Raw genomic sequence first — 26,583 nt, forward strand, 5'->3', positions numbered from 1 at the left:
TAAGAAAAAAAAGCATATTTCATTTTTTTAAACAAAAATAACAAGTTTCCAATATATTTATGATAGTCATATTTGCATGTGCACTATTTTCAAAATTATGAACAAATGTATTCGCATGCAATCAAATGTCAAAAACTGATGCGTGCTCAAGTAAATTTCTGTTAAAAATGTATTCGGCAGCAAGATTCATCTGATTTCACTAAAACATCAATGAAATATGGCAAAGTAATTTTTTTATTTGGATAATTGGGCGCAGTCACCTTGTACCGTAAGTACTAGAATTTGTCCTAAATTCTATCCAAAAATATAAGTGGTCATTCCAATAGCACACCCGTAGTCTGATTGTAATCTGTACAGTAAAATTTTATTTCACAAAATACAGGCACATGCGCGCCTTCACGTGGCGCTGACGATAAATAGGACAAAAAAATCCGAAAACAAACATAAAAATACGAAAAGGAAAATTTAAAGCACTCAGTAAAAAGCAAGTTATGTACAAAAAGGGCGGGAACTTGTTACTGTGGAAACCCAGGTTCGATGGCTGATTGGCTGAAATGGCTCATTATTATGTATTGCACCACATCGGCCTGCAACGGCTTTTATGGCTTTACCGAGTAAGTGCAAATCAACAAAACATATTTAAGTTGACGATAGTGACCTCGAGCGGACGACCGACAGTGTTTGTGTATCCGCTATACGGCGCACCAGCTCAAGATGGCACTTGAGCATATTCGCTGAAATCGAACTGCATGTCGTCCGAAGGCGAGGCGGTAGATGGTGTTGTAGAGCACGTTCTATAGAAATGCAGGTTGAATTCTGTGTAACTTGTCCCGGCATTATCGCTGGTCTCGGAACAAATTCCCGCCAAAGAGGAGACCTGTGATAAGAAATCACAGATGTCAAAACACAATTTTCATTAAATTGTTACAGGAGATTGATAAAAACGAGTTGCAACCAGCAGATGGCGCACTTACACTAGTGGCGCGGAAGATGTAGTCGGTTGTGATGTAATCGGTAAAGTTGAGGACAAAATCAACTTCTTTCCCATTTCTTGAAATTACTTCTTCGTCAGTTTCTGTCGTTTCAGGACAAAGATCTTTCCCCACATTCTTACACCGAACAATGTTCACATTCTCACGCATTCTGTCGTGAACAATGACATGAGCATTGGAATAAGCAGTGTGACGTAACAATGCCTGAACTCACGTGAATCTGAGTGTGATTGGAAGTCCCTGGGGTGTTTCCGGGGCGACGGGTATTGAGTAAGTGTAGTTCGACAGATGAGATTCACTGGTAAACAAATTTCACGATATTAATTCAGTAACAAACGTGAAATTCGAGTAATACCCACATACCATATAGCATAACCTGTTTCTCCCACATCTGCATCGTGCAATGTGACGTTGGGTTCAAACAGGGCCAACCTCACGATTTCCACAACATTTAAGCCGACGTCAGGGGTGCCACGTGACGCCGACCGTCTGCAAACAAAATCAGTAAAAATAAAATATCAGAAAGTTTACAACCGAAGAAGTTTTTTGAAAGTTAACTTTTTATGTCGTCATAAATGTTTTGTCGTATTGATGACGTCAACTTACTTGTGAATATTGTGAACTTGGTGGCGATCAGTTTCTATGTCCGGAATCTCATCTTTCTTAACCAGTTTCTTCTTGTTAACCCTCTTCAACCCCTTTGTGGGTGAACCCCCCACTTCCACGATACGGGGGCGCACCACTGATGACGTAGACCCGTCCATTCCCTTTCCGTTTATTCCGTTCTCCACGGCGATGATAGGGTTAACATGTGGGTATACGTCATCACTTGTGTCGTGATACTCGATCTTACTCTTGTGGTTGTGAATGCCCGGGAATTCTTAACAACAATAAAAATTGTTACGTCACAAAACACGTTGACGGAATGTAGTGAAGGGTTGGAAATATTGAACCAAGCGCAACAAACGAGCAGGGGTTCAACCTGATTTAGTTTTACCTCTCGGTTCGGGATGGATTTTGTGAGTGGCTTCAGTTGTTTTTGATCTTCTCGTTGTTGGGATCAGATTCTTGAACAAGTTTCTCGACTCTGTGAGAGTTCGAAGACAAACTGCTGATATCGGCTGCCCGGCTGGCTTCTCAGTGCAACAGAACGTCTGTATAACATACAATGTTACAAACAGATTCGACGTAACGAACAAGCGTGTGTGTGACGTAACATACCAGTTGTTGTGCGCAAACACTAAAGTCGGGAGGGCAAAATTCAAGTGGGGGGGCTGCAAGAAATAAAACAGAGTCAAAATTTAATTTTTTTAGTAAAGTTTTCAAAACTCACGAGATTTATTAATTGATGGCGGTCCTATTGTTGTCGTCGTTGATGACATCATCAGTGACGTACTGCTGGAGAGGCCGGGTGACGTGTCATTCGGTTCTCCGCTGCTTACAGCATCTTCGCTGTTAACATCAACAATTGTTCATTATTACGTCACACACCATCTTTAAGGTGTATGTTCAGCGCGCCATTATTACCTGTCAGTCTCAGATTGGTTTTCTGACTTCAATTCGAGAATGTAAAGCGTTGCCATGGCAATAACACTGTTACGTCAGAAACACAATCGTGCAACATGCAAAAGAAGAATAGAAGAAGAAAGATGTTAGTTTGTGTTAAAACGTAGAAAAATAAGGGGGTTAGTGCATGACGTCACCACTACGTCATTTACCCGTTGGAGCAGTTGGGGCAGTCCCCTTTGTGCGACATTGAAACGATGTACAAGGTTGACATGGCAACCACACTAACAATAAAAAACAGTCTTATTGTCTTTTATTTATGGAGACTTCTCCCACTTTAAAGTAAATATTTAAATTATATTTGAATAATTTTAAAGCAATCAAAATATTGATCACCGAAAACAACATTAGGTCTCACCTGAATGCCATGATGACGACCAACGCGATTATCATCACTTGGACAAACCTGTTGCTCATACAACCTCCGTTGGGTTGCCTTGCGGCCGGCTGGGAAAAATAACTCATTATTACGCGCCACTAGTCAGTATGACGTCACAACCAACCTTTCGACCCCTGCCGTTGGAGGAACGACTGCTCCGAGACTTGCTGGGTTCTCGAACGCTTCCTTCACGACTGACACTAGGTGTCGTAAGTCCACTGTGGACAAAAAAGTTGAAATTGCTCGGAATTAAATACATGGTTGGGCATTAAGTGTGATAAATAGGGGTTCCGGAATTTCAATTCACTGTTTTTTGTCGAAAACCTTAATGTGTAAAAGTAATGAGAAGGAACCTGATATTGGAACGGAAGCTGTCGTATTTTCGTGTCCTTTTCAACTTTTGATTCCACCTTTCCAACTCATCAATCCTCTCCTCAAAGTTGGTGGTGAGTTTGTAAATCTGTTTCACGGCCCCGACATTTTCCATATAAAGTCGATCCTGCGACGAAAGTAGGAACAAGTTTAATCACAAACGACATCAACTTAACATCATCCAACAAACCTTGTCCACCACGAGAAAGTTGGGAATCGTTTCCCCGTTGTCCAACCTCACATCTCCTGTCTCCTGCACAGCGTCTGGCATCACCTCAGCCAACTCCTGAGCTATTACGCCTAAACAAAACAACAACGTCACAATCAATCTATCTATGACGTCACACCCGTTCATCCACGTCATAATGCATACCTGTTTCCACCCGATTGCTGTCGATGCCGGCGTGTTGGGCGTACTGAGGTGAGTATTGATATCTACATATTCTGATGTTCGAAACATTCTGCAGTTGTTTCTCTGTGTCAACCTGGAAGGAGCTGATTGGTTAAAACTTGTTTTGTTGCCAAAAAACAACAAGCATTGTGTCGTCACAAACCTCTTGAATAGCTTTCTTTGCTCGTTGGTCAGATGGTTGCACGAGGTGGCCGGTGAGTTTGAGGTTGCCATGGACAACCAGTGCTTCATCCGGGTGTTCGTAATTAATCCCAACTCGACCCTGTGTACGTGTACAGGTTCGGTTAAAATTGGAGTAAGCGTCGGTCGTTACGAGGAAAGCAACATTGATTGATGAGTTCGGTTTCATGTTAATTACAGTTGCATTCAGCACAGAAGGTCGGTTACCATGTGGTAAATGGCGTCGGGTTGGTGGGCTCTCTGCCAGGGTACGTCATCCTGATCAAACTGACCGGGGTTTGAAGCTCGGACGATTATTTTCTCTGTGCCGGCAGCTGCTACTGTGTAACTCTTGTTCCCACATTGAGCGTAGAGCGCGACGATGCACATGAAGTACCTAAGGGTAAAATATGTTGACAGGAATCTGTACAGACCTCAGCAGGTTTCAACCATGCAAAGATCAGCTTACCTCTGGTCAGGGTTGGGTCTCCCCTTCTTCCTCATGTTGTTGGTCGTTGTCTCGCTGAAGTGGAGTCTCCCGATGGTTACCTTGGTAACCTGGTCTCCAGGGAGATCAACTCTGTGGGAAACGGGATAGTTTGAACCGAGAAATACTTAAATCTCCTTCTTGGTTAAATTTGAAAAAAATATAAAAGCAAAACTTTCACTCACTTCACTGGATGAAAAGCCTTTTTGCTTCTGTCCGATTGTGACTGTTCGATTTTGATTGTTTGATTCTGGCTCTCATACTGCAAAACATTTACAGAAGGTGAGCCATTGTCACGCGTCACACGTCACAATGATGACAGAACACGTCACAAAGCCGGTGATTGTTTGCAGCAACGTTTGAATTTTAAATTTAATGATCGACGAAATGTCCCTGCATCAGCGTAATGTTAACCAGGTGCAAAGTATGAATAGAATGTTATTCTTGCTTCTATGCATTGTAATCACTATTCTCGTGGCATCAGAGTTACGAGAATTTTATTACAACCGACGTTTTGTATAAAGCAAAGTATGAAGTGCGTGATTTTTGTGAATATTACCGTGGTAATGTTGCACCTATTCACATTGCTTGACACAAACTTAAGGAGTGTTTTCCTCATAAACCAACCTTAACTCCATACAGATTAATGTAGAAAGCTTCTATTTGTTGAAGTCTTCCATCCGCTTTCACGAAACAAGGATGGCCGACAACACCAATATGTACAGTCACCTGTCAATCAACCATGCATAAAAAAACATTCATCCGTATCAACCTATCCAAACGTACGAAGCAAATCAACCGTGACAATTGAGGTCACGCCCGTTTTTACCGTGAACAAATTTCTGAGCTCAAAAGGATTAACGCCATATATGGTCATATCTAATAATGTCTCTTTCATTTGACTTGTTGTGTTTGTTGACGTAACAATGGCTGATCGCGGTGTGGTCGCCTGGGTTACCTGGAAGTGGTTTTTCTTCTGGCAAACGAACGTATCGTCGGACAGAGCGAAATTGAATCCTTTATCGGCGTCGACGCGATACGACATCGTTTGTCTGCGCGAAATAAACAAGAAAACTGGTTCAATCGGCACATGTTGATATTGTCTATGGTAAATAATTATACCAACTTTAACATTCGCCATATTTTACATTGGATGAAAACTCACAACTCGTTTCCTGATGCGTCATAGACTGGACACCAAGTGTCCTGGATGAATGATGACCACTTGATTACTTGGTACGTAGTGCTGCCATCACTGTACTGAGTCTGCTGCAAGGGACGGTCGGTGTGCATTTCATGGAGGGGGTGTGGCATCGAAAGGGGGTGGTTTGCCCCCCTAACCTGGGGAGTTTCTGTCATCTCATAAGCGTGATTGTTGTAACCCGCCCCTCTCGGTTCGTTGCCAGGCGACGGAAGCAAATCTGAGTGCGTCACACACAGGTTAGTGACGTCACACTAGCACGCGTCACTGCGAACGACGTCATACCTGGTTCTTGTTTTATCTGTTGTTGTATCATGTGCTGGTATTGTTGGCTGAGAGCCGACGCATTCAAAGGTTCCAAATTTCCGGGGGGGGAATCAGAATGTTTCCGTTTCTTCGCGGATGGAACACTGGGGAGGAGGGAATTAATGACGAGCGAATTTGTTTTAAAAAAAAAATAAAAAAAAAAAATTTTAATCTCACCCTTGGTTAAATCCAACAACGTGAATCCCACCGTTGAGAGATCCATCAGATGAAGATGATCCCGGACTGAGGCTGCTGGTTACGCTCTTCATCCCATCATCCGTGTACATTCCTCCTTGTCCTCCGGACATACTCGGATATTGAGGTTCATTATTTCCTGCAACAAACAAACAGTTGATTTTCAAGAGCTTGCAGCTGGAATCAAATGTTTGTGATAAGGGTAGGGGTTGGTACTTGGAAGCGATAAAAACCGTAGGCTTAACCCTTGTATCCAGTGAGGGATTTACAAGCTGCAAACCAAACAAGAACTTTACGGCATGCAAGTCAATGCATTGGGTTAATTATTGAAAGATTGCTGAGTATTTGGAGGGCGGAACCGACATTCGTAAAACGTGTTTATCAAATCCTAACCCATTGTACGGTGATACAATTGTGGTACCATCCAGTACCGCCACAAGTAACTTTATTTATATTGCCCCGTACCCTTTAACTTTAATATTTAAATAGTTGCATGGCTTGAATCATAAACCGTGCTGTTCCCGAACCACTCATAACAGCAAGTTGTTAAATCTGTTTTCAGGCAACCGATGTAACGTAAAGATCAAAACTATAATTATCAAGGAATTTAAACTTTTAAATATAAACATGGAAGTAAAAAAGTTATAAAATGTCCTTGTCTGGGTTGTATTGCTTGGAAACTGGTAAGAAGCTTATTTAACTGACTTGAAACCATATGTTAAGTAAATCCCCAGCATTCAACCACTGTCCTCTCACCAGGATTATAATCCAACACATGGTGAACCCCCTCCATCCCAATCCTGCTGTCGAACTGTTGGCGTGGAGATGAGTGGTCGAAGTTGCTGCTTCCACTGCTCCCTGTTGGGGAGCTTATTGTGTTGCTGCCACGGTATTGGTCGAGACGGTAGTCACGTGACGGGGATAGGTTGTTCTGCTGGTTGTGATTGGTTGATGGAAACACTCGGTGGGGGAGGTTGAATTTGCTGCTGTGAGCTGGAGAGGCGACAATTTGAATAAAAATCACCTCCAGGTTTGAACCCGAACTTACCTTCCTGTGGTGGTGAGTAAGGTTCAGAACCCGAGTCTGGAGGCGAATCCGGTAAACAACTAAACACAAGGTCACACACAATGGTGATGATATTCTGGTAAATCGACATAGGAAATTGGGACTTGTTACTTAACTAACCTCTGTTGGAATCTGCCGTCTTCAATTCCCCCAAATTTTTTGACGTGGAGAGCGTTCTGTTCCTGCTGGAGCCTCCTTAGCTCGTTTTGATGCTGCTGCTGCTGCTGCTGCTGCTGCTGTTGCTGTTGGTAGTTGCCTGGAAAGGAACGTTGCCATGGGTAAAAACGACTGCACCGACCTCTACACCACGTGACTACCAACCTGTGACCTTGACGCGTTTCTGCTGGTGCTCCTGTTGATTATCCCCGTGTAGTTGGTAAATGTCGCACAAGTTCTGTGAACTTTCCAGGGGGTGAATGTTTGTGATATCAACCGGTCTGAAAGCGACGTCACAATTATTAGCAGTTACATCACAAAGCTTGTTACGTAACACTCACATATCGGCTTCTCCTTTGGTGATTAAGTCGGCGAGGTCAGCTATGTCGGATTCAAACTGAAGGCTTTCTCCATCTAAAAAGTAAAACTTGTTAATATACGATTGAAACAAGTTTGCGAATCGCGGTTCTGACAAACGCGCCTCTTCTATTGTTTGGAGACAATGATTCAAACAAACAAACAATGGTGTTGCAATTCAGGCAGTCTGGTATAAGTTGAAATCACACTTTAGACACGAAACTTTAAAGCAATAACATATTATAATGGGGTTGTTCGGAAGCCACAATCTGTACTTGTTACACAAGAATGGGGAATGATTGTGCGAAACGTTCGATAGCATTGTTTGCTCATACTAACTTATCTGCGTAATGCAAACAGTATGAGTAAGTATAGAGAGGTGATTGACACGTCCAGTGAGGTTAATTCCCTCCGCAAACACGAACAGGGAATAACTGAGGTTTCGCCGATCAACAACTTGCCACTGGTTAATCACAAACAACACCTTTACATGGATTTGTCCAAAATGAAAAAAAACACGAAAGTCCACATATAACCACAAACTTCCACAACTTACCAAACGGAAACAACTGGTCTTGTGGCAGATTTTCGAGATCCTTTGAATCTGTCTTGTGTTGGTCTTCCATACCACACACAAACTACAACAAATCTGTTCCGTACACAAGAGAAGCAGAGTTATATAAGCTCACACATATATTTGTTTAAACTCCCAAAAGATTTGATTCGGAAACCATCTGACTCTGCATAAGCTCGCCCTGTTTAACTCGACATCTGGTTTCTCCTACCAACATTTCTAACAAACCTTTCACCGAAAAATCACAATCAGTGTAGCTTTGTCAGCTTAGAGTGAAACAGCTGCATGCGACCAACTGCACGTTGCATGATTAACGTTTAAAGAGCCCCGCATGTCAGGTTAGTCAACAACTCTTATCAGCTATCCTGAATCCAATCAACCTCCACCAACTCCCCCCCTCACATATTTATACTCGTGTTCGTGACGTCATATTTATAGAATGTCGCATCCTTTTCTAAAAAAACCTAGCCTTAAAATAACCCGAATAATTTCCCTGAAAGTTTCTGGAATCTCAGACCTGGATATCTGCCCCCCCTTCCCCCTTCCCCCTCTCCCTCAACCCCCTCGTGTTACAACTACATCTGAATGTTTTCTCCATTTTGTCCACCATGGAATCTTCAGTTTCGCAATTTTCGGGTAAAATGCGACACCAGCTCTTCTTATCTTCAGCATAAATGGTGTGAACAAACAATGGCCACATTATCACAACCGATTGTTTGCTCATAACGAGCTTTATTAACAGTTAAGTGAGGTAAGTATATAAGTCGAACGATTACATTGTGTCAATATTGTCATGTCACAAACCGCATTAGTTTGTTATGCAGGTTTGGGGTAAATTCAAACCTCACGAAAACCTCAAGCATCAATCTCACCCTCAACCCCCGAATACTGAATAAATCCTTCAATAAACTGAAGTAAACGGAAATTTTTTTCAAGTTGCTTCAACCCATCGTCCGGTTATATTCTAACATTGGTTTGGAATCAAATAAACTTTCAATAAAACCTTCAACTTCTGACTTTGTTTCGCTTAAATTCATCGGAAACCGAGCAGATTTTTCTCTGCGCCTCAAAACACGGTGGGCGCCGCCAGGACTTTGCTCCCGGTGAGGGCGGGTTTGTCGCAAACAAACCTGCTTCGAAGATAAACTGCTGCACAAACTTACTGCAAAATATTTCAGACTCGTCAAGTTTACGATATCTGTGCACCTGGTCATGCAAAGAGTGGGCAAATATTTGCAGACTCCGAAATAATTTACTGCAAAGTCGATACAACCGCTATGCAGGTTGGAATGATTTACTGCAAACTGCTCCACGTAATGCAGGGTTGGCACAACTCTCATCCCATAAAGTTTTAGAATTTGTAAACAAGATGCATTTTCCCATTGCAGTCGTGTTGGGAATGCGGCGTTTCCGATCGAACACATCAGAAACGCGGCAGCTGCAACCGTAGTCAAACGCAAGGCTTACAAATATCCCATATCTGAGTGCGTGATCTTGTATGCAAGTTCCTGGGAGAAGCCGGTGAACATTTTGCGAGTTTAACCCATGGCTGTAAAAGCATGTTGACTTGGGTTGGGGTGATTCAATTAATTGGACGCCGGTGCATTAACAATCCTTAGGAATGTGCAGTTGAGTGCAGGAGCATTGTCGGCTTCGTTTAACGGGGTTTCATGCAGTGACCATAAAACGTGCAGAGTTAATGAAAGAATTTGGAGAAAATCGCTTTTCAACTAAAGTTCTTTGATCTGATTCTCGTCGTTAAATGCAATTATCTCGAATGTTTGCATTCACCCCATGCATTGTCGTGCTATTAACTTGTTACGACCCTAATTCGCGATCGTCACTTAACAATAAAACGACTTGCAATCCAAACAGGCAAAAGTGCGGGAACCTGTTTGTTACGTCACAATGCTTGTGGGAATCACGTGGAAGAAAATTTTCACAATTACTTCCTTCCCAAAGTCTCAGCCAGGAAAAGTCTCAACTGCTGTCGCTTGGCAACCACTGCGTAATAATCGCTCTCATTATGACGTTTCAATTTACTGTAGCATTTACACTGAGCTCTAAACTGCCAAGAATACACAGATTCTGGAACAGCGCACAAACCCTAACACTTTCCGACATAACCCGGGGCTACAACATAGCTATGACGTCACAATCAAATTTTGCTCTTCTCGAATTGCAAGTCGTGATTGGTTGTGGGATGACGAGGCGAAACTTTTTGGGTCAAAGTTGGTGGGGGGGGTTTTGTTTATTTTTTTCCACTTCGCGACGTGGAAGTGAAAAGTTCGTTTTCATTGTCAGTAATTCGAGAATGTTTGTCGTTGTTACGCTTCACCAAACAACAAGCAATCATACGTCACACACGGGTTGATGCGATGAAAACCACGTGATCCTAAAATCTGTTTGCTTAAGAACAATCAGAATCACGTGACACAGACACGCGACGCTTCACGCTTTAATAATTTTGTTCTAAATTTAATGAAGTCCTTTTGTTCAATTGTTACGTGCGGTTTCGATTGTCTACTGGATCCAAGGTGGGATTGTCACGTAACAATTTCGAAACTAACACATGATGACGTCACTATTGTCTGTATTCTACAACGATTTTTATGCAATTTTGTTTGAGGAAAATCACCCAAGTATGACGTCATAATAGTAAGTAGTGTGTTAATTAATGTAGAAGAGCGAGAAAGGTTGGAAAGATTGTTATCACGTAAATAATCAGAAGGTCTTCTCACCAGAACTTTCTTGCTGGGCAAGTTGGACTGTAAAAGTATTGAAAGCACTGGATGAGCGCAACGCATTGAAAGGAAAAAAATGCTCTTTTTGTTGTCTTTGTTCATTTTCGGTTTGTCATTTTATATACGTATATATACAACATACAACCTGACCACAAGAAGTAGATTGTAATTAGGGAACCCCAAACTCTCTGGTGTTATGAAAGTGGCCACAAAAACGTTGGGAAGTTTTGGATAAAATAGTTCGGGTTGAACTTATTGCAGACAGAGTGCGTCAGACTCGACTTGTTTCGCAAAGCTGGCTTTCCCACAACAAGACACAAAACATTTAGGTTTAACATTCTCAACTGGAGTCAACAAACATGAAACGACAACATTTTCAATATCTCCTTCACCCAACTCACCTGTGACCATGATATGTTGAACGATCTCTTCCTTGGCAAATATTCCGCCATCAGTTTCAGCATGTAGTGAATTAAACGTATCAACTCTAGGTTTGTTACGTAGGAATTCCGTCATAATTGTTAACAGTTACGTCATAACAGTGTTGAAAATCTTGAATGAAACGGAACAGGTTTTAAACGCGTGAATAAATATATAGGAATGTCATGAAGAGAAAAAGGCAGTTAATCGGTTTGAAGCAGAACATTAACATTTTCAGCCATCTCTGATTATTGTGGACAGAAGAGTGAGCAACATTCTGAAACTTTCATTTTAAAATATTCAAGACTTTCAGGCTCGCTGTCAAACATCCCCCCCCCCCCCCATCCTCTATCAGTATATCGGATGATCTTAAAATAATCCCAACAATTTCCTCTGGGATTTCTGGGGAAGTTTTACCGCTAATATTACAGAACAACCTCTTACACATCATGTACGTCACTTCCTTTAAACTTATAAACGCTGGCTCCTGTCTCGAGCAGACGAATCTCAACCTTCGATCCTAACAAAAAACATTTCTAAAACTCCCCCTTAAACAATACAGGAAGTCACATGCAGTCACACGTGATCTACATGGCGGCATCTCATTGGTCAATGCAAAAACCTTTAATAACTTTAATTATTTCCGTTCAGGTTGGAGACTCAGCGTAAGGAAAGATTGATTATCGCGAGCGTTCGAAAACATTGTTGCGTGACAATCGAGCAACAATCGATGCAACAATACAACTTAAATTACTGTTTGTCACAAAAGTGGTACGTGTGATGTAACAATCAATTGGGCGATGTTCTGTTTTGTAACAATGCAAGACAAACGCTAGAAACAATAATTTACATTATCCCATTTTTAATCAAAGTTTTCACAAAATAAACATTTTCGAAACTCAAACAACAGGGGTTGAATGAAACCCGAGGAATAACAAGTTTGGTAAATCGAGATTAAAATCCTTAATTTTCCTTTTTATTACATTTGATCTTTTCACCGTTTCTGAAATTTATTTCACACTTTAAGAAACTAATTTCCACAGAACTTAATTTTAAATTTGACAAAAAATGTTTCTGATGTTTCGTAAAAACATAAAAATATTTTCGAACAATCCCCGATAATCTTTCCTTTCCTGTAAACGGGCATCTGCCATTATGAACGTCCGCATGTTTTGATCGTAACTGGATTTCATAAATCGCTTCACCCGTTCTCGTCTCCAACCGAAACGGCATTGCCTCCGGTACTAGAACGTTTGTTTGTGACGTCACCATCTACAAATCTCGAATCGTCGCGACGCGTAGAGCAACATGCAAAGCGGTTGGAAGCAAATATTAAAGTAGATTCTTGATGAATTTGAAATATTAGGATGTGAAAGATTAGATTAAAATTCAGGAAGTCTCAGAATTGCGCAACGAATCAATTAAACCCCTTGCAGCCTCGACAACTTTCAACGCCTATGCGCCAGGAATCTCCAACTTAACGCAGTTTTTGTGCGAGTGAAACTGTTTGTAATTGAAATAAATACTGTACGTTTGTGGCACGTCCCACCTTCACGTTGTTAACCTCAACCAAACTTTTTTCCAATCAGAAAACTTTCGCCCTATGTCTGACTTCATGATTAGGTTTGATTCCACAGGAATAAACTTACAACATTATCCCGTGAACCTTGACAGCAAACTAAAACTTTCTGGGCCTCCGGTTGGTGCCCGTTCTTCTTCGACCCAATATATAATTGCAGTAATTTGATCTCATCCAAGATCAATCCCCGCAACCTGAGGGGTTGAACGTGCCAAATTACCGTCGCCCAAACCCTCAACCACACGTAACAATTTACCGGTAATTTCTTCAATAATTTTGCCGCCATCGGATGTCTCACAAACTTTTTATTTATTGGAATAACTGAACCTGGAAACTGCCTGACGAAACCCCAATCTAATGTGGAAGTTCGTGTTTAACTTATTCATCCACAAATTTCATCCAGACTCCCACCATTGAATGCGAGTTGACAATACGTGATGGACTCGAATAAAAATACAATAAAGGTTGCATCAGGCATTGGCGGTTTCATTTGTTTGTCATAACGACAGAAACAAAGTCCTTTAAACGCCGTTCGAATCGGCTACTGGCACAACAAAGTTAATAGATTACAACGCGCGAGCCCCATTGTCACCGAGTCACGTGATTTAACAATCGTACCTTGCAAATACATGACGTCATAAAGCAGTACATTGTAAGCGATCGACATTCCAGAATATAACCATTATGATATTAATTGTGGCGCCACTGTAGTTGTTGCCACTTGTCAACTAATTCAACCACTTCAGAAATGGAAAAAACAAAATACAAACCAAGGGAATCGCGTGAAGTTCTCACAAATAAATGTTGCTTTAATTTTTGTGAAAGGAGAATCCCGACTTCGCGCCAAAGGGTAGTGACGTCACACTCCACACCCCGGTTTTAAATTGGAAGTTGATTAACGGTCAAGGAAGGGAAGGTAGTCTGGAGTTTCAAGTGTTGATAAGTGGGAGGCAACCACTCCCGAGTATTTCATATTTAGCCGCCAATATTTCAATCTTATCTCAGATATCGGAATGTTCTATAATTCTCGCTGAACCGGATTTTAGAATGCCACATGGCAACGGAAAACTTGTGAAAAACAACAAAAAAACACCAAGTGACGTAATTTTGGCGCGAAAGTACATGATGGCGGGAAAACTCGGTATTTCTATTCGGCCACAAAACCATCCGCAAGGCAGTTCTGATGATAATAAGTTACAATTATAACTTGAAGTGGAATGGCACGCTTTGTGGGGAGTGATAACCTGCAGGGCAGAAAGCGCGCGGTACCAACGCGAGACGTCGCCTACTATTTCTATGTATATTTATTTGCACAGTTTCGCTGCAAGCATTGCTAGTGTGGAGACAGGATCTTGCTGCAAATTCTCAGATTCGACCCACATTGAAAATGTTTCTATTCACACACTAGCGGCCATCGCTGAGTTGCTTGATTTGCCCTCCCACCACTACATCTACGTCAACAGCATTGTTACGTAACTAATCCCAGTTATTTTCCAACAAGTTATAACAACGTTTCCCCTGAAACGAGTTTAACCCAAAACTCCCCCCACACAAATATCGTAATGGTTTGGAAAGCATGTTTTCACCTCATGGGACATGGTGTTGTCATCTCATGGGACATAGTAACTCCACAATAATCAGATCCTTGACATTAGAGAAGTTTAAAACAAGTTTGCAACTGGAAAGAATGCACGACCAAGTTGGAGAATGACACATAATGTTTCCAAGGTCACTCCAAGGTGACGCTGACTGCGTTCCAGGCACCGCCAGCAGACACGTCAGCTAAATTTAAAATCTTCACCAAAACATCTTGAAACCCGAGGAAAACACCTGCATCGCGAGTCGTGCTTGCCATTGTGACGTGACAATGTTATTTGCACTGTGCCACCGCGACACCTACCGGAATTATGGAAAATTTTGTTAAGTTGTTTGTGAGTTGTGATTCATTATTTCTTGGGAAGTTGTTTTTGGAAGGGAGATTTCCCGAGGTATTGAGAAAATCATTCTTCAATGACATTCCAGAACTTGTTTCGATTGTCGATTAAACTCGATGACACGCTTGGGTGACTTTAACAACAATCGGATTGTTCTGTTGTTACAACATCCCGACCCAGCCATTTGTGATGTGACAATACTTGCTTCTGTTCACACGTTCCCTGTGTAATAGTTGGACATCTTCACAATCAATCGATTATTTAAGTTTGGGTTAAATTGTACAAATCGTCCAACTCAATGTTGTATTTCCTCTAGTTTGCCAGTTGAAGTCGGCGAAATCTCCATAGTTCTCTGTCCAGAAACCGTGTCATGAAACCGAGCAACTGCAGTAGTTTGTCAACTGGTAACTGTCCCAAACTCCCCTTGTATTGGGCTTTGAGGTAAATTCAACTTCCGTTAAAACTTGTGTCTACCAAAGTGGCAATCTTCGTCCATAACAAACTTAAAATTAAACCAAATTGAAACTCGAGCGGAAACGTAATTTGTATAATGACATGTAAATATGGATTGTTACGTCATAAGTGTCTGCACCACCACCTAATACGGAAAGGGATTTTCTAAAAATATAGAATTTCCTGGGAACGGTTTGAGATCTGTATCTTAAAACGCCTCAAGATTCCCAGATTGTTGGGCAGAAAAACAACTTCATGATTTGTGGCGTTTCAAGAAATTGAAAATATGAGCTTGGAAGAAAAATATGATATGACGTAAGAGGCAAAAATTCTAGAATTTAAAACATTATCTGGATTTAATATTCCGCTTTTTGCGGTTGTTGCTGATTTCCGGTGATTAACAAAAATACTTTTTATCAAAAGTTTAAATTCCAGAAGAAATATTTTCAACCATCTTCTGTCCGGTGCGTTTCCCACTGTGCGGTTTGTTGTCAACCAAAGCAGTTTTTTGCCGAGTTAATATTTTGTCTTCGCGGCAAAAATTCGCCTTCAAAGTCGGATTAAATGGGCGATATCGGGCGAGTGTTGGCGAACAGTGGGCATTGTTACGTGATTGAGGTCTTGATACCCCGAGGCGGTGAAATAATGACAAGTTTTCTAAGGGCTTCGAGAGAAAGCAGCAACAAAATGTCAACCGAGGCACCCTTAACTAATGCTGAAGTTGCCACGTTGTAAGATTTCCAACCATTTAAATTACACGAAATTTAATACAGGGAAAAATTAGAAACATCTTTTATTATTATTTTGTTACTAACGTTTTGGATATTCGTAGAAAATTGTGAAAACAGCAGAAAATATTAATTATCACAACTTCATCAGTAATCGCCTTATTTTAACCCAAAATCAAACACCTGATTGTTTGCACACAGACCTGATGAAAGATGAGTTTTTTGCGAAGTTCTGTTCAACAAACCAACATGAATTGAACAAGATGTCTTTGTCCGACAACAATATAAAAGGTGAAGATTCAACATAGAATATCACGGTAATAAAATTTGAAAGCGCGAAAGTTGTTGGTCTGCGAATAAACTCGCAACGAAGCCGAGTAGGATATTATATGTCCGATAAAAACTAAGTTGGATTTAGTTGAGGAACCCTAGCCGAAAGCAGCATCATAAGCGGTATTTCAACAAAGTTCCATAACATCACATATTTTTGTTCCAGAAAAACATACAATCTTTTCGACTGCAGTGGGAGAAAAAAAAAGCCCGACAATGTTTTGAACTTCACACAGAAATAAATATTTGGTGAAATATTCCACGTGTCCTTCACGTGGTGACAAGGTCGAATTCCCATTCACGCCTCTTTCTGATTTCACATAAATTTCAGACCTAACAATTACATCCAAGAGCGTTATTTTTTGCGGTATCTTCTTCCCCACCAAGTTATAATTGTTACATCACAATATCTCAACTCTATAAATTATTTCATGAGAACTTCTGATGAAAAATTAGAATTGTTTCGGAAATAAATTTCAAAACAAACACAACTCGAGTGACTGAGTTCATTCAGAGAATCGAGTTTCCGACAAAAGGAAATTGACCGTGTGCTCATAGTGTTACTGTCTCTTTCCGTAATTGTTTGCAAAACAGCGAACATAAAATTTTTTTTTGAAAAGTTTAACGGATCTCGTGTAAATTTTGCGTCAGTCGTCATGAATTTGCACGAACAAAACAATCATGTTAATCTTGTTTCCCAGTTACGTCACAATTCGCATCGTGTGCAACAAGTAGTAAAATGACATCGATGACGTCAAACAAAACATAACTAACCTCCAAAGAAACTTTGATTGTTGAAATTGAAGCTTGATGGAACGGTCATCTCATGCGTGGCCATATTGTAAATGTTCACTTCTACAACATTGTATAAACACTACGTTCAACTGTAAGACAATGTGACATGATATAATTTCAAACATTTAATAAATAAAACAATAATGTTGGATCAAGTTCTGTTAGCACATTTTTAATCAACGCCAAATGTCGCCATTTCTTCCACAAGTAAACTTATTCCATCACTACGTCACAACCTACAACGTCATAAAATGGGTTTTGTGGGCAAGTCCACATTGAAACATTAATTTTCATACATTGGGCGAAGTGTTTCATGTTTATTTTGATTCAATTAAACCATGACCCAAAGCGACATGCTGGTGACACCACCACAGTTGGACTCACAAGTCTCATTGACCGAAACTGAAGCTTAGAACTGACCACAAAGCAAACAAATCTACTGCGAAATCCACTGCATACACAAATAAGTAAGAGTTTTCCACATGAAACTACACACTGAAAAGCTTAACACGAAACCTTTCCTCAGGCAACAAACAACTTTCCTGTAATTCGTTGAATCATTCATATAAATGGAACCTAATTCTACTTTAAAGAAAACACTGACGTTTACGACGCAATCAGAAGTAAGATGGAGTTATTGTTATTTTATAACATTGCAAAAAGTGACAAATAAGAGGAAGCTTTGATTACTAATCCTCACGACAAACTTTAAACCCGCTATTAAAACTTTTCTACACCAAAACTACAAGTGACAAGCTCTTAGCTTTCATGTCTTGAGATTCCCTGTAAAAAGCAACTGTAATATTTGCGAGGTGTCCACAGCCACAACACTTTAACTTTTCCTCATCATTCCAACTCAAACTCTTGCTTAATCCTTCGGCTACATTAGGCGTAGAACTGTGATGAAGTCTAAACTAACAACCTGTCAATAAACCCCACACTCAAACTTATTCTATTCAACATTAAGCTGTATTACGTCACTATCTGCAATTGTTTGATTGTAAACTTATTCTGGTTGGCGATTCCTTTGTTGAAAGGCTTGCTTTCGAGATCTGCTGGGCATGTTCTTGAAGGCCGAGCTTTTAATTACAGAGCTCTGGTGGCGAGAAGGCATTTTGCCGCAGGGCTCGTCTTGTGCCGCTCCACTGCTTATTACAAAACAAGGCAAACCCTCATCAAATTTCTCACTTTAATTCCCCGCATTTCAAACTTAACCTGGTCAAAATTATGTCAATGACATCGCACATATTCCTGTTCTACTGCGTTTGATTCGTTTCAGGTATTTTTAATCAAAAATTTGTTTTACGTTGTTACTGATAACATTCTATCGGTAGCGCCCACTAACGAACACAGGTATACGTAACTTTAACCGTAAAGTGACGCTGTTTAAGTCAGTATGTTTGGAGAAAAGGTTTTTCTCACGAAAAAACACCAATTTTCGGAAATTCCTTAGAAAACAGGAACCGAGTAATTTAAGTTAATCCAAATCCTTGCCGGGTTTTTTTCACAGATGTAAAAGTGAAATTGAACTTCCAATTGTTTACTCATAAGTACATCATTGTTCTGACGTAACGTTTATTGTGAATTCCCGTTCACGTCAGTATGACGTCATGTTTCTGGTGGTTTACGACCTGCATAAGTAGCTGGTCGGGTAAATTAACAAACGAGAAAGCTGTTTTTGGTAAAAACAAAGCCACAATTGTTGTATTTGTCGATTTACGCACAAAAAGAATACATGTATTACACGGCGAATCAAAGTTATTCATTTCTTTGGTAAACTCTGAATCCGTCCTGGAAAGCTGAGAAGATTTGGTTGTTTTTGTTTCCAGTGGTCAGAGCCGAACAAGGCAAGCCCATGTTTTCATCAACAAACTCCATGAACCTTCCATCCAAAGAAAACCGAAGGATTTCCTCTTTATCATAATCACCGACCATAAAACTCCTAAGATATCGACTGATAAAGCGGGAATCTGGATTTTATTATTCTTTGTAGAAAGTTGTATAAGTTACTGGATCAACTTTTCAACCAGGCCAAATATATGACGTCACTCTACGTAAGTTACCCCCCTTCGGCGGATGAATATGTTACGCCACATGCGCAAGCGAAATGACCTTGTCCGAAAGTCGAAATGAAGTTAAGATCTCTGTCGAATATTTTAACACATCTGTTGTGTGAATCGGACACAAGCAACCGCCCCTTGTCATCGATGCAAGTGTAGTAAGGCCAGTAAAACTGGGTATTCCCCGCTCCCAATCCACCTGCGAGCAATCAACCGTGACGTGATGATGCACCAACTTGATTTGAAACTTCTTGTTACAATCTTTTTCACATTTGTGAGATCACCTGTGGATCTGATGACGTTTCCCTCCATGTCGTGTGACGTCACACGGTGTTTTCCCACGTCTGTGATAAAAAGTTGTTCCCTCTCATTGGATATAACGCTTCTCGGAAAGACGAAATAATCGTTTCCAAAAACTCCAACAAGCTTTGTTTCCACCCCGTCGTAATCTGTTACGTCATAATTAACAATTATTGCCTAAACAAACGAACCCAGCCTAACAATTTTTGAAGGGTTTAGACTTTTTAAACTGTTGGAAGTAACAATCCACTTACTTTTAACATCGGGGGATTCCCAGATAGCCGCTTGTCCTTCTATTGCCCCAAAGACAAGATTTCTATTGTGTCTGTGGACATCTAGCGGACAAAACTTCATTCCTTCAACTTTAACGGGCCAGTGATACAAATATTTTCCGTTTTCATCCAAAACCTGGTCACATCAAGCATTTGTCGTTTACAGTGACGTAATAAGCGCATGACATCATATCCCACCTGCACACGTTTGTTGTTGATGTCAGCGATGACGACATTTCCGGTTTCTCGCGAAACTCTAAGTCCTCGTGCATAATCAAACTGACCTACGTCACTTCCGAGACTGTTAACCTGGAGGGCAACCTCCCACATTATTACCTACGTTCACGTGACCTTCAAAAAAACAGTGACGGAGTGTGTGACGTCATTTCTGACAACAATAAAACAATTGTTCAACAGGCTTAGTGTGGTGACGTCAGTTCAGTGTTTCCTGCATAATTTTCCTGTGAAACGCTCGAAAATATCAACAGTGTTGGCAGCTCAACACATTCTTGCACGGAAATACTTGCGCAACTTGCACCACCTCTTGCAAGCTTGCAACGCATATTGCCTGGGGGCGTTTTGCTAACAGTGGATGAGAGCAGTTGCAGAGTGGATGATATGTTGGGCAGTTAGCATTGATTAATAAATTATGGAAACAAAATCGCCCAATAATCAACATACTTTCGACGTAAACCCACAGCATTGAACCAATGCGTTTAAACACAGAGCAATCACTAAACATTGTCCATAAGCGAAGCCAACACAAGGAGATCCAGGTTGGAATACAACCGTCTGTCAATTATTCACCTATATTCCCTCGTCTTGTAGTATATGTTGTAAGTCATTATGTAACTACAGCAAAACCTTTCCTAACCGTGCATGACAAGTCTCACACTCTGTCCAAACATTATGCTCTCACACTTTTAAACTCGTCAAACACAGAAACTACAGATATTTGCAGACGTTTCTGTTTCACGAGTCCAGCCAGCAACGGAAGGGGTCGCATTGCAACCAAGTTACACCACCAGCAGTTTACATTCGCAATGTCTCCACTAGTTTGGAATCAAAACGTAATCAAGCCATCAGCATAGAATGCCAGGAAATGTCTTCAACCCGAGGTAATCATGATTGATCACATTTTGCTTCACTGGCCACAAGAACACAGTGCTTTGCAACAATGTCTGTTCCTTAACATAAAACTTGATTGTGACGTATCAGTGGCTCGACTTCTTTTGTTTGTTTTCATTGTTTATTCTTCTCATATTTATCTCACGCTCTGCTGGCATGTTCAAACAACAGCAAGCACTCATGCGTGCGAAATCAGTCATGCATGTTAAGGTTCTAATTTTTCTTTTAAGTCATTCTACAATTAACTAACATTCGTATTTGTCAGCAAACAATTGGAACATTCCCCATCAACCCCCCGCGACCAGTTACAAGCTTTCAGGTTATAAATATGGATCGGTTTTCATTAGTTTTCCTCTTCACAAATGAATAACAGGAAATTAGTGCAGGAAACATTGTGTTTGAGCACATGGACACTTTAATGTCTGCGCTGTCATGCCATCCAACATAAATGTTCACTAAACAATTGTTCGTATTTGTTCAATATGGAATACATGCAATAAAAAGTTTACGTTACAGAATTATTCAAAGCATAAAAATCCAAAGCAAAAAAAGTTTCAAATTATTTTCTGAAATCCAGTTGGGGTTAAATTTGTGGATACGCTTACGCCCATCCCTAGTTAAGTGCGAGGGAATAGAGGCAATTATGACGTGTAAATGACAGAGCGCACCTGGTATATAAGTGCTTGTTATCATAACCAGCAGATTGGGTTTGAAATGCCTGACGATGAACAGACACAGGCCAAGTATTTTCAGCATTAAATCCACAGACAGTTGCAGAGGAAGTGATGACGAAAGTGTGACGTCATACCGATTTCCCAAGTAAGTTGAAAGTATGTGATTTGTTTGGAATTTACAAACATGTATTCATCGAAATAAGCTAAACAGAAACGCTGGGTGATTGTAAAACATTTACATGTACACCCTGATGAAGGTGTTTTTACAATCGCATAGAGACAGATATTACTGCCTGAAGAACCTTTTGTAGTATCAATATACCTGACAAAATCAATAACGATTTACCAGCAATGAATTAACAAACAATATTCATGTTTTCGGGCTATTTTTATTCAAATTACGAAAACGCATATAATTATAAAAATAGCCACAACTTGTGAAATCCATTGCGTAAGATATAACAGCATTAAAATGCAAAATAGCACTAATTGTTTCGGAAAAGAACCTCAATCCGACAATAATGTGAACATAAATCTTGGTCTGTTTTGGGTTCTGTGGCGCAAAATTTCGTGCTATTTTGCGTGGGCAGTCGAACAAAATCTTCATGACTTTAATGATCTAAATCAGTGCTTCCCAACCTTTTTCAGTTCGCGACCCACTTTTAATGTAAGTTTTATTGTGCGACCCACAATGAGATATGACCAAACGAATAAAAAACAATTATAATGCAATAATTTCGTGATCTAATGGAAAACTGTAACATTTAGAAATGCTTCGCGACCCACTGGTTGGGAAGCACTGATCTAAATAGTACTTTGCCTTAAAGAATAAAATGTGACTTTGTAAAATTTTTATCAGTAATCCTGGAGCAAAAATAATTTTAAACTTGTTCGTTTCAAAAGCATCCAGACATGAAGTGGGTAAAGGTTTAACTGGCCAATGGGTCACGTGCAATGATCAACACATTGGTTGGTATAAATGACAATTATGTCACAACTAATGAAACTAATATGCGTAAATCTTTTTCAAGAATTACGTCACAATCAAACACTTCGCCTTTGTCATCTCTTACGTCATTGGAAACAACGACGTCGTCGAGGCGTGGATTGTTACGTGGTAATGCAGATAGTCGTAAAACGATTATTCGATTCGACGATGACATCCACCAACATGGACCAAGAATCGCTCATACCATCAGAAGAAGATTAAAAGGTGACGTCATAATGTTCGCGATCCGGCAGTGAACAGTTGCCATGGTGACATCATGCATAATGGATGAGTTTACGCGTATTAATATTTCAGTTTGCTCTGTGTGGGACTTTGTGCATATTGGGGTGAAGAGAACGCCTGTTATCAACGTTGTCAGTTAAGTTTCAAAAATTAGTTGGTCCTGTTCTGTTTGTAAGAAACCCTCAATGAGAATATGCAGCAGAATTTATTTTCAAAGCTTTCAGAATGATGCGGAAAAACTGATCTTAAATATTAACTTTTGGAATTACTGACTTCTTGACTTTGGCAAGAAAATTGCAAAATGTTTAGTGGAAAATTTTCCAAACAAAAGAAATCCGATAATAGGAAGATTCGTTCGGATGAGGGCGCGGCAGATGTTCTAGAACCTTTTCAAGAAGCAATCGATGAAGCCCTAGCTCTAGAATGGGACAACGAAAGTATGATGGGGGGTGTGGCAGATTTAAGTATGGGTCAGATTATAGCGTGGGGGGAGATAAATTGCCACAGGGGGTTCTTTGTTGAAGAGTTTTAATGGGGTTTTATTAGGGGGTTTGGGTAATCCCCGAGCATTCTAGGGCCCTTACATTTCGCGTTTGAATATTAGGTTGATGTGAAACTGGGAATGAAATAAAATGTTAATGTTAAACAAAACATTTATTCCCTCTTCCAAAACTAACTGAAAATTTACATCAAAACTTTTAAATCTCTAGATGGGGAGTTTCCCATGTCTGACGTCAACATGGATAAATCGACTGCGTCACAGGCGGTTGCATTCGTCATCAGAGCGTCGCGGCGTGGAGTTGTTCCGCTGTGTGCGGAGGTGGCTGATTTGCTGAAGGAGAAGACCAGGTAACCATAGAAACAGCATGAATTTGTTCAACAAGCGCAACATGCTGCATTACAAGACATTAGCAAAGTTGTGTTTGTCGGTTAAGCTTGGAGGCGTTGATAGAAGAACAACGAGAGGAGATACTGAAGCTCCAGGAGAACCAAGCTCTTCCTCTTGTCCCTCCTGTTGAAACCAAAGACTTTTCACTTCAAACTGTTCAAGAAATGTGTTCGCAGACAACTTCCTTCACCGACCAACAAACTCAAACACAGGTTTGCAAACACACCTTATGACGTCATAAATACACTTTGTTCTAATCAAATGCTTTTGTTCTTCACAGCCTCTCGTTCTTCCCTGTAACCGCAAAAAGAATCTGACAGAGGGAATCAATGACGTGAGCATGATGTCAGTGTGACGTAACGAGGGGTTAATTCTGGTCACTTTTGCAGGAAAGCAAGGAAATTTCTTTGCCTGGATTAAAATTCAGTTGTGGAAGTAATTATTCTGTAACGTGTCTCTGTCCGAGCTCAACAACTTCTTCGACCCAGAATCCACAGAAATCAAGTAGAGGTTGCGACACTACATCCGAGGAGAGGTAGGTTTAGTGATAGATAACGTTATGCCCGGCAGTATGAGCAGTGAGCACCAAGTTACTCAAGTGGTGCTTTGTACTCTGATGGACAAAATTTATCTGTGACGGGTTTTTCGCCAATCCAGCAACAATGCTGTGATTTCTATGACAAAACTAACACCGTGACCTTCTACTAGGTGGTATTCTGACCTTGGATATTTTGACCACAAAAATCTCGAACACTGCCACAAAGCGCTGAAGCATGACCACATACAATTGAAAACAAAAACTGAAGAATCAATCAAGCGTAACGAAAACTTGTCATATGACCTGGATGCAGCCAAACGTGAAATTGTTTCCCTGCAAAAATCAATCCAGGAAATTCAGGTAGGTTCCTTGGAGCCAATGTAGCAACAAACAATGAAAGTTAAACAAAAACAGGAACAGAGATTTGACCTCAGTTCGTTTATGATTTCGACATTAAGATTTAGGAACATTTGATTTCAACAAGAAACACACAGAATTCCCATTACAAAACGCCCAAAAAATACTATTACCTATTAAGATATAGCGCAGCTTATTGAAGCTTATAACATCAAGCATCTTAATTTGGTGACCCCGTATTTTAAAGTCAAAGGAATACGAACGCATTCAAGAAGAAGAAAGATTAAAAAACGAAGATAGATTCAGCGTTGAAGTGCAAACCGACGATGACGTGTACGATGACGTCAGAGAGAAACCCCAAACGGCCGACGTCATTATCGTCGGAGAAAAGAGCAGTTACGCGTTGCCAATGGAGACAAAAGACGAAAGGTGATTGGTTGTTGCCGATTCTACTTCAAATAACATCCGTCTTTTACAACTGGAATGGTTGATATCACGTCAGACTTAATTTCGGCAAAACTTTGGATTAATTCTGAATGTCTTTATCGTAAAACGAAAAGTATATTTCTGATACAGAATTTTCCGGTCATCCATATTCCCCGGTCCGATCCTTGGATGTAAATGCCAAATGTGTAAAGCTTTCTTCAAAAGTAGTGGGATCCTTGGTTTCGCATCAAGTCCCTACGTCACTGACAGCTCTGGGAGAAATCCAGTGTTGCGAGATCTCAGGAAGCTTGTATCACTTCAAAAGTAAGTGTTACAATCAGTACAATGCACTGAGTAAGTGTTACGTCATCCAATTAATGACGTACATTTACGTAAAGCTTCCTGAATGTTATTTTCTCTGAAAACAGTAACTGAATTAAATTGTTTCAGTTCCAAGTTACAGCTTCAACCACAGGATCAGGTTCTCGTGCGAAATAACAAGGTAGGTGTAGTGAAATACGTGGGACATCTCGACTCTGTGGGGACACCTAGTGTCGTGTACGTGGGCGTGGAGCTCGAATTGCCTGGTGAGAAGCATCTTGTGGATACCATTGTTGGTGTTGGGCTAAATTGGATGCTTTGTTTAGACGGAAGGCACGACGGATATTTGTATGGAAAGAGATATTTCTTCTGTTCTCAAAAACACGGTTTATTTCTACCTTTGCAAGACGTGCTTTGCGTGATTAACAGAAAAGTAAGAATGGTTTTCCAATCGAATCATCGTTTAATTGCTATTTGTAACCACCCAACAAAGTGTATCTGTATGAACTGATCTGACCTTTATTACCATACCGGGATTCTAACAACTACTGAGTCGACGTGTTCTATCTGTTAGATTGCCATGCCAACTGTACAACGACGCCACCTTGCGATATCTTCTTCAAGTAATCCCATCCGCAAGGTGTCAGTAGATGGTCGCAGAACAAAACGTGAAAACAAGGCGGGAAGCTGCAGTATTTCTTCAACAAACACAACTTCTTCAAGTGAAGAAAACCGGTAATTTGTCTCTTCAAAGAAACTTTTACAACAATTATCGCACCCAACTTGTGTCTGTTTGATTTCAATTCTATTTCCTTTTTCAGACTTCCAGAACTTGCAACTCGATAGATGGCTCAACATAAGTACTTTTGACGAACCGACACAGATCGGTGATTATTACGTCATGTTGAATGTTGTCGAATAAATAAATCCGAAATTCAACATTTTTGTGGTTTAGATATTCTTGAATTGGCCTCTTTTAAGCCCAAATCTTTGCTAAGTAAGTTAAAAAAAGTAATGAAAACGACATTACCCAGCACGTTTGCTGACGAAAGCATAACAGGCGTACGACATGCATGGCTAGGTAGCAATCCCACAACACCAAAAAATATATAAAAAAACAAACAAATCAGTTAAACGTCACTAACCTCGGACCAGCTTTCATAATTTGTGTGAAAGAAAAAA

The 26,583-nt window shown here is 40.4% G+C and overlaps 3 protein-coding genes across 8 annotated transcripts; 1 reads left to right on the forward strand and 2 right to left on the reverse strand.

Moving 5' to 3' along the window:
- Positions 1 to 348: 348 nt before the first annotated feature.
- On the reverse strand, positions 349 to 17,295 carry LOC145895367 (uncharacterized). 5 transcript variants are annotated; one of them, XM_082984165.1, is made up of 31 exons: positions 11,368 to 11,515; positions 7,633 to 7,705; positions 7,457 to 7,572; positions 7,373 to 7,391; positions 7,256 to 7,327; positions 7,118 to 7,176; positions 6,826 to 7,062; positions 6,052 to 6,208; positions 5,854 to 5,978; positions 5,533 to 5,788; positions 5,326 to 5,419; positions 4,995 to 5,096; positions 4,553 to 4,629; positions 4,350 to 4,460; positions 4,109 to 4,277; positions 3,864 to 3,983; positions 3,683 to 3,794; positions 3,500 to 3,609; positions 3,291 to 3,436; positions 3,050 to 3,155; positions 2,917 to 3,005; positions 2,711 to 2,782; positions 2,520 to 2,585; positions 2,326 to 2,444; positions 2,214 to 2,266; positions 1,990 to 2,146; positions 1,599 to 1,872; positions 1,356 to 1,481; positions 1,207 to 1,290; positions 975 to 1,143; positions 349 to 877 (listed from the first exon to the last, which is right to left on the reverse strand). In XM_082984165.1, the coding sequence occupies exons 1-31, from the start codon at positions 11,480 to 11,482 to the stop codon at positions 710 to 712; spliced, it is 3,753 nt and encodes a 1,250-aa protein (XP_082840291.1). In that variant the 5' UTR covers positions 11,483 to 11,515; the 3' UTR covers positions 349 to 709. The 5 variants fall into 5 exon arrangements, with proteins under 5 accessions (XP_082840291.1, XP_082840293.1, XP_082840290.1 ...); XM_082984167.1 differs by lacking the exons at positions 2,520 to 2,585; positions 11,368 to 11,515 and adding an exon at positions 17,185 to 17,295 and having other exon boundaries at positions 3,062 to 3,155; positions 7,256 to 7,391; XM_082984164.1 differs by lacking the exon at positions 2,711 to 2,782 and having other exon boundaries at positions 3,062 to 3,155; positions 7,256 to 7,391.
- A 1,659-nt stretch (positions 17,296 to 18,954) lies between these two features.
- LOC145895268 (uncharacterized) lies at positions 18,955 to 20,185 on the reverse strand. The gene is made up of 5 exons (XM_082984044.1): positions 20,036 to 20,185; positions 19,820 to 19,973; positions 19,550 to 19,714; positions 19,269 to 19,464; positions 18,955 to 19,147 (listed from the first exon to the last, which is right to left on the reverse strand). The coding sequence occupies exons 1-5, from the start codon at positions 20,165 to 20,167 to the stop codon at positions 18,964 to 18,966; spliced, it is 831 nt and encodes a 276-aa protein (XP_082840170.1). The 5' UTR covers positions 20,168 to 20,185; the 3' UTR covers positions 18,955 to 18,963.
- A 1,497-nt stretch (positions 20,186 to 21,682) lies between these two features.
- On the forward strand, positions 21,683 to 26,336 carry LOC145894906 (uncharacterized). 2 transcript variants are annotated; one of them, XM_082983574.1, is made up of 13 exons: positions 21,683 to 21,784; positions 22,671 to 22,852; positions 23,581 to 23,719; positions 23,806 to 23,971; positions 24,040 to 24,093; positions 24,149 to 24,294; positions 24,468 to 24,657; positions 24,902 to 25,083; positions 25,231 to 25,404; positions 25,531 to 25,667; positions 25,728 to 25,834; positions 25,976 to 26,136; positions 26,223 to 26,336. In XM_082983574.1, exons 1-13 carry the CDS (start codon positions 21,690 to 21,692, stop codon positions 26,245 to 26,247), a joined length of 1,758 nt encoding a protein of 585 aa, XP_082839700.1. In that variant the 5' UTR covers positions 21,683 to 21,689; the 3' UTR covers positions 26,248 to 26,336. The 2 variants fall into 2 exon arrangements, with proteins under 2 accessions (XP_082839700.1, XP_082839701.1); XM_082983575.1 differs by lacking the exons at positions 21,683 to 21,784; positions 22,671 to 22,852 and adding an exon at positions 23,044 to 23,307.
- The last annotated feature ends 247 nt before the right edge of the window (positions 26,337 to 26,583 follow it).

This window comes from Ascidia mentula, chromosome 3, assembly GCF_947561715.1.
Source record: "Ascidia mentula chromosome 3, kaAscMent1.1, whole genome shotgun sequence".
Classification (NCBI taxonomy): domain Eukaryota; kingdom Metazoa; phylum Chordata; class Ascidiacea; order Phlebobranchia; family Ascidiidae; genus Ascidia; species Ascidia mentula.

Excerpts from the sequence above, each read along its gene's own strand:
- LOC145895367 (XM_082984165.1), bottom strand. The coding sequence starts at position 11,482 with ATGACGGAATTCCTACGTAACAAACCTAGAGTTGATACGTTTAATTCA. Across the intron at positions 7,706-11,367 it reads TCAACATATCATGGTCACAG|ATGGAGAAAGCCTTCAGTTT; the intron begins GTGAGTTGGGTG and ends TTTACTTTTTAG. Across the intron at positions 2,267-2,325 it reads GCCATCAATTAATAAATCTC|CCCCCCCACTTGAATTTTGC; the intron begins GTGAGTTTTGAA and ends TATTTCTTGCAG.
- LOC145895268 (XM_082984044.1), bottom strand. The coding sequence starts at position 20,167 with ATGTGGGAGGTTGCCCTCCAGGTTAACAGTCTCGGAAGTGACGTAGGT. Across the intron at positions 19,465-19,549 it reads AAACGTCATCAGATCCACAG|GTGGATTGGGAGCGGGGAAT; the intron begins GTGATCTCACAA and ends GATTGCTCGCAG. Across the intron at positions 19,148-19,268 it reads TATTCATCCGCCGAAGGGGG|GAGTTTTATGGTCGGTGATT; the intron begins GTAACTTACGTA and ends TCGATATCTTAG.
- LOC145894906 (XM_082983574.1), top strand. The coding sequence starts at position 21,690 with ATGAACAGACACAGGCCAAGTATTTTCAGCATTAAATCCACAGACAGT. Across the intron at positions 25,084-25,230 it reads ATGGAGACAAAAGACGAAAG|AATTTTCCGGTCATCCATAT; the intron begins GTGATTGGTTGT and ends TTTCTGATACAG. Across the intron at positions 25,835-25,975 it reads TTTGCGTGATTAACAGAAAA|ATTGCCATGCCAACTGTACA; the intron begins GTAAGAATGGTT and ends TCTATCTGTTAG.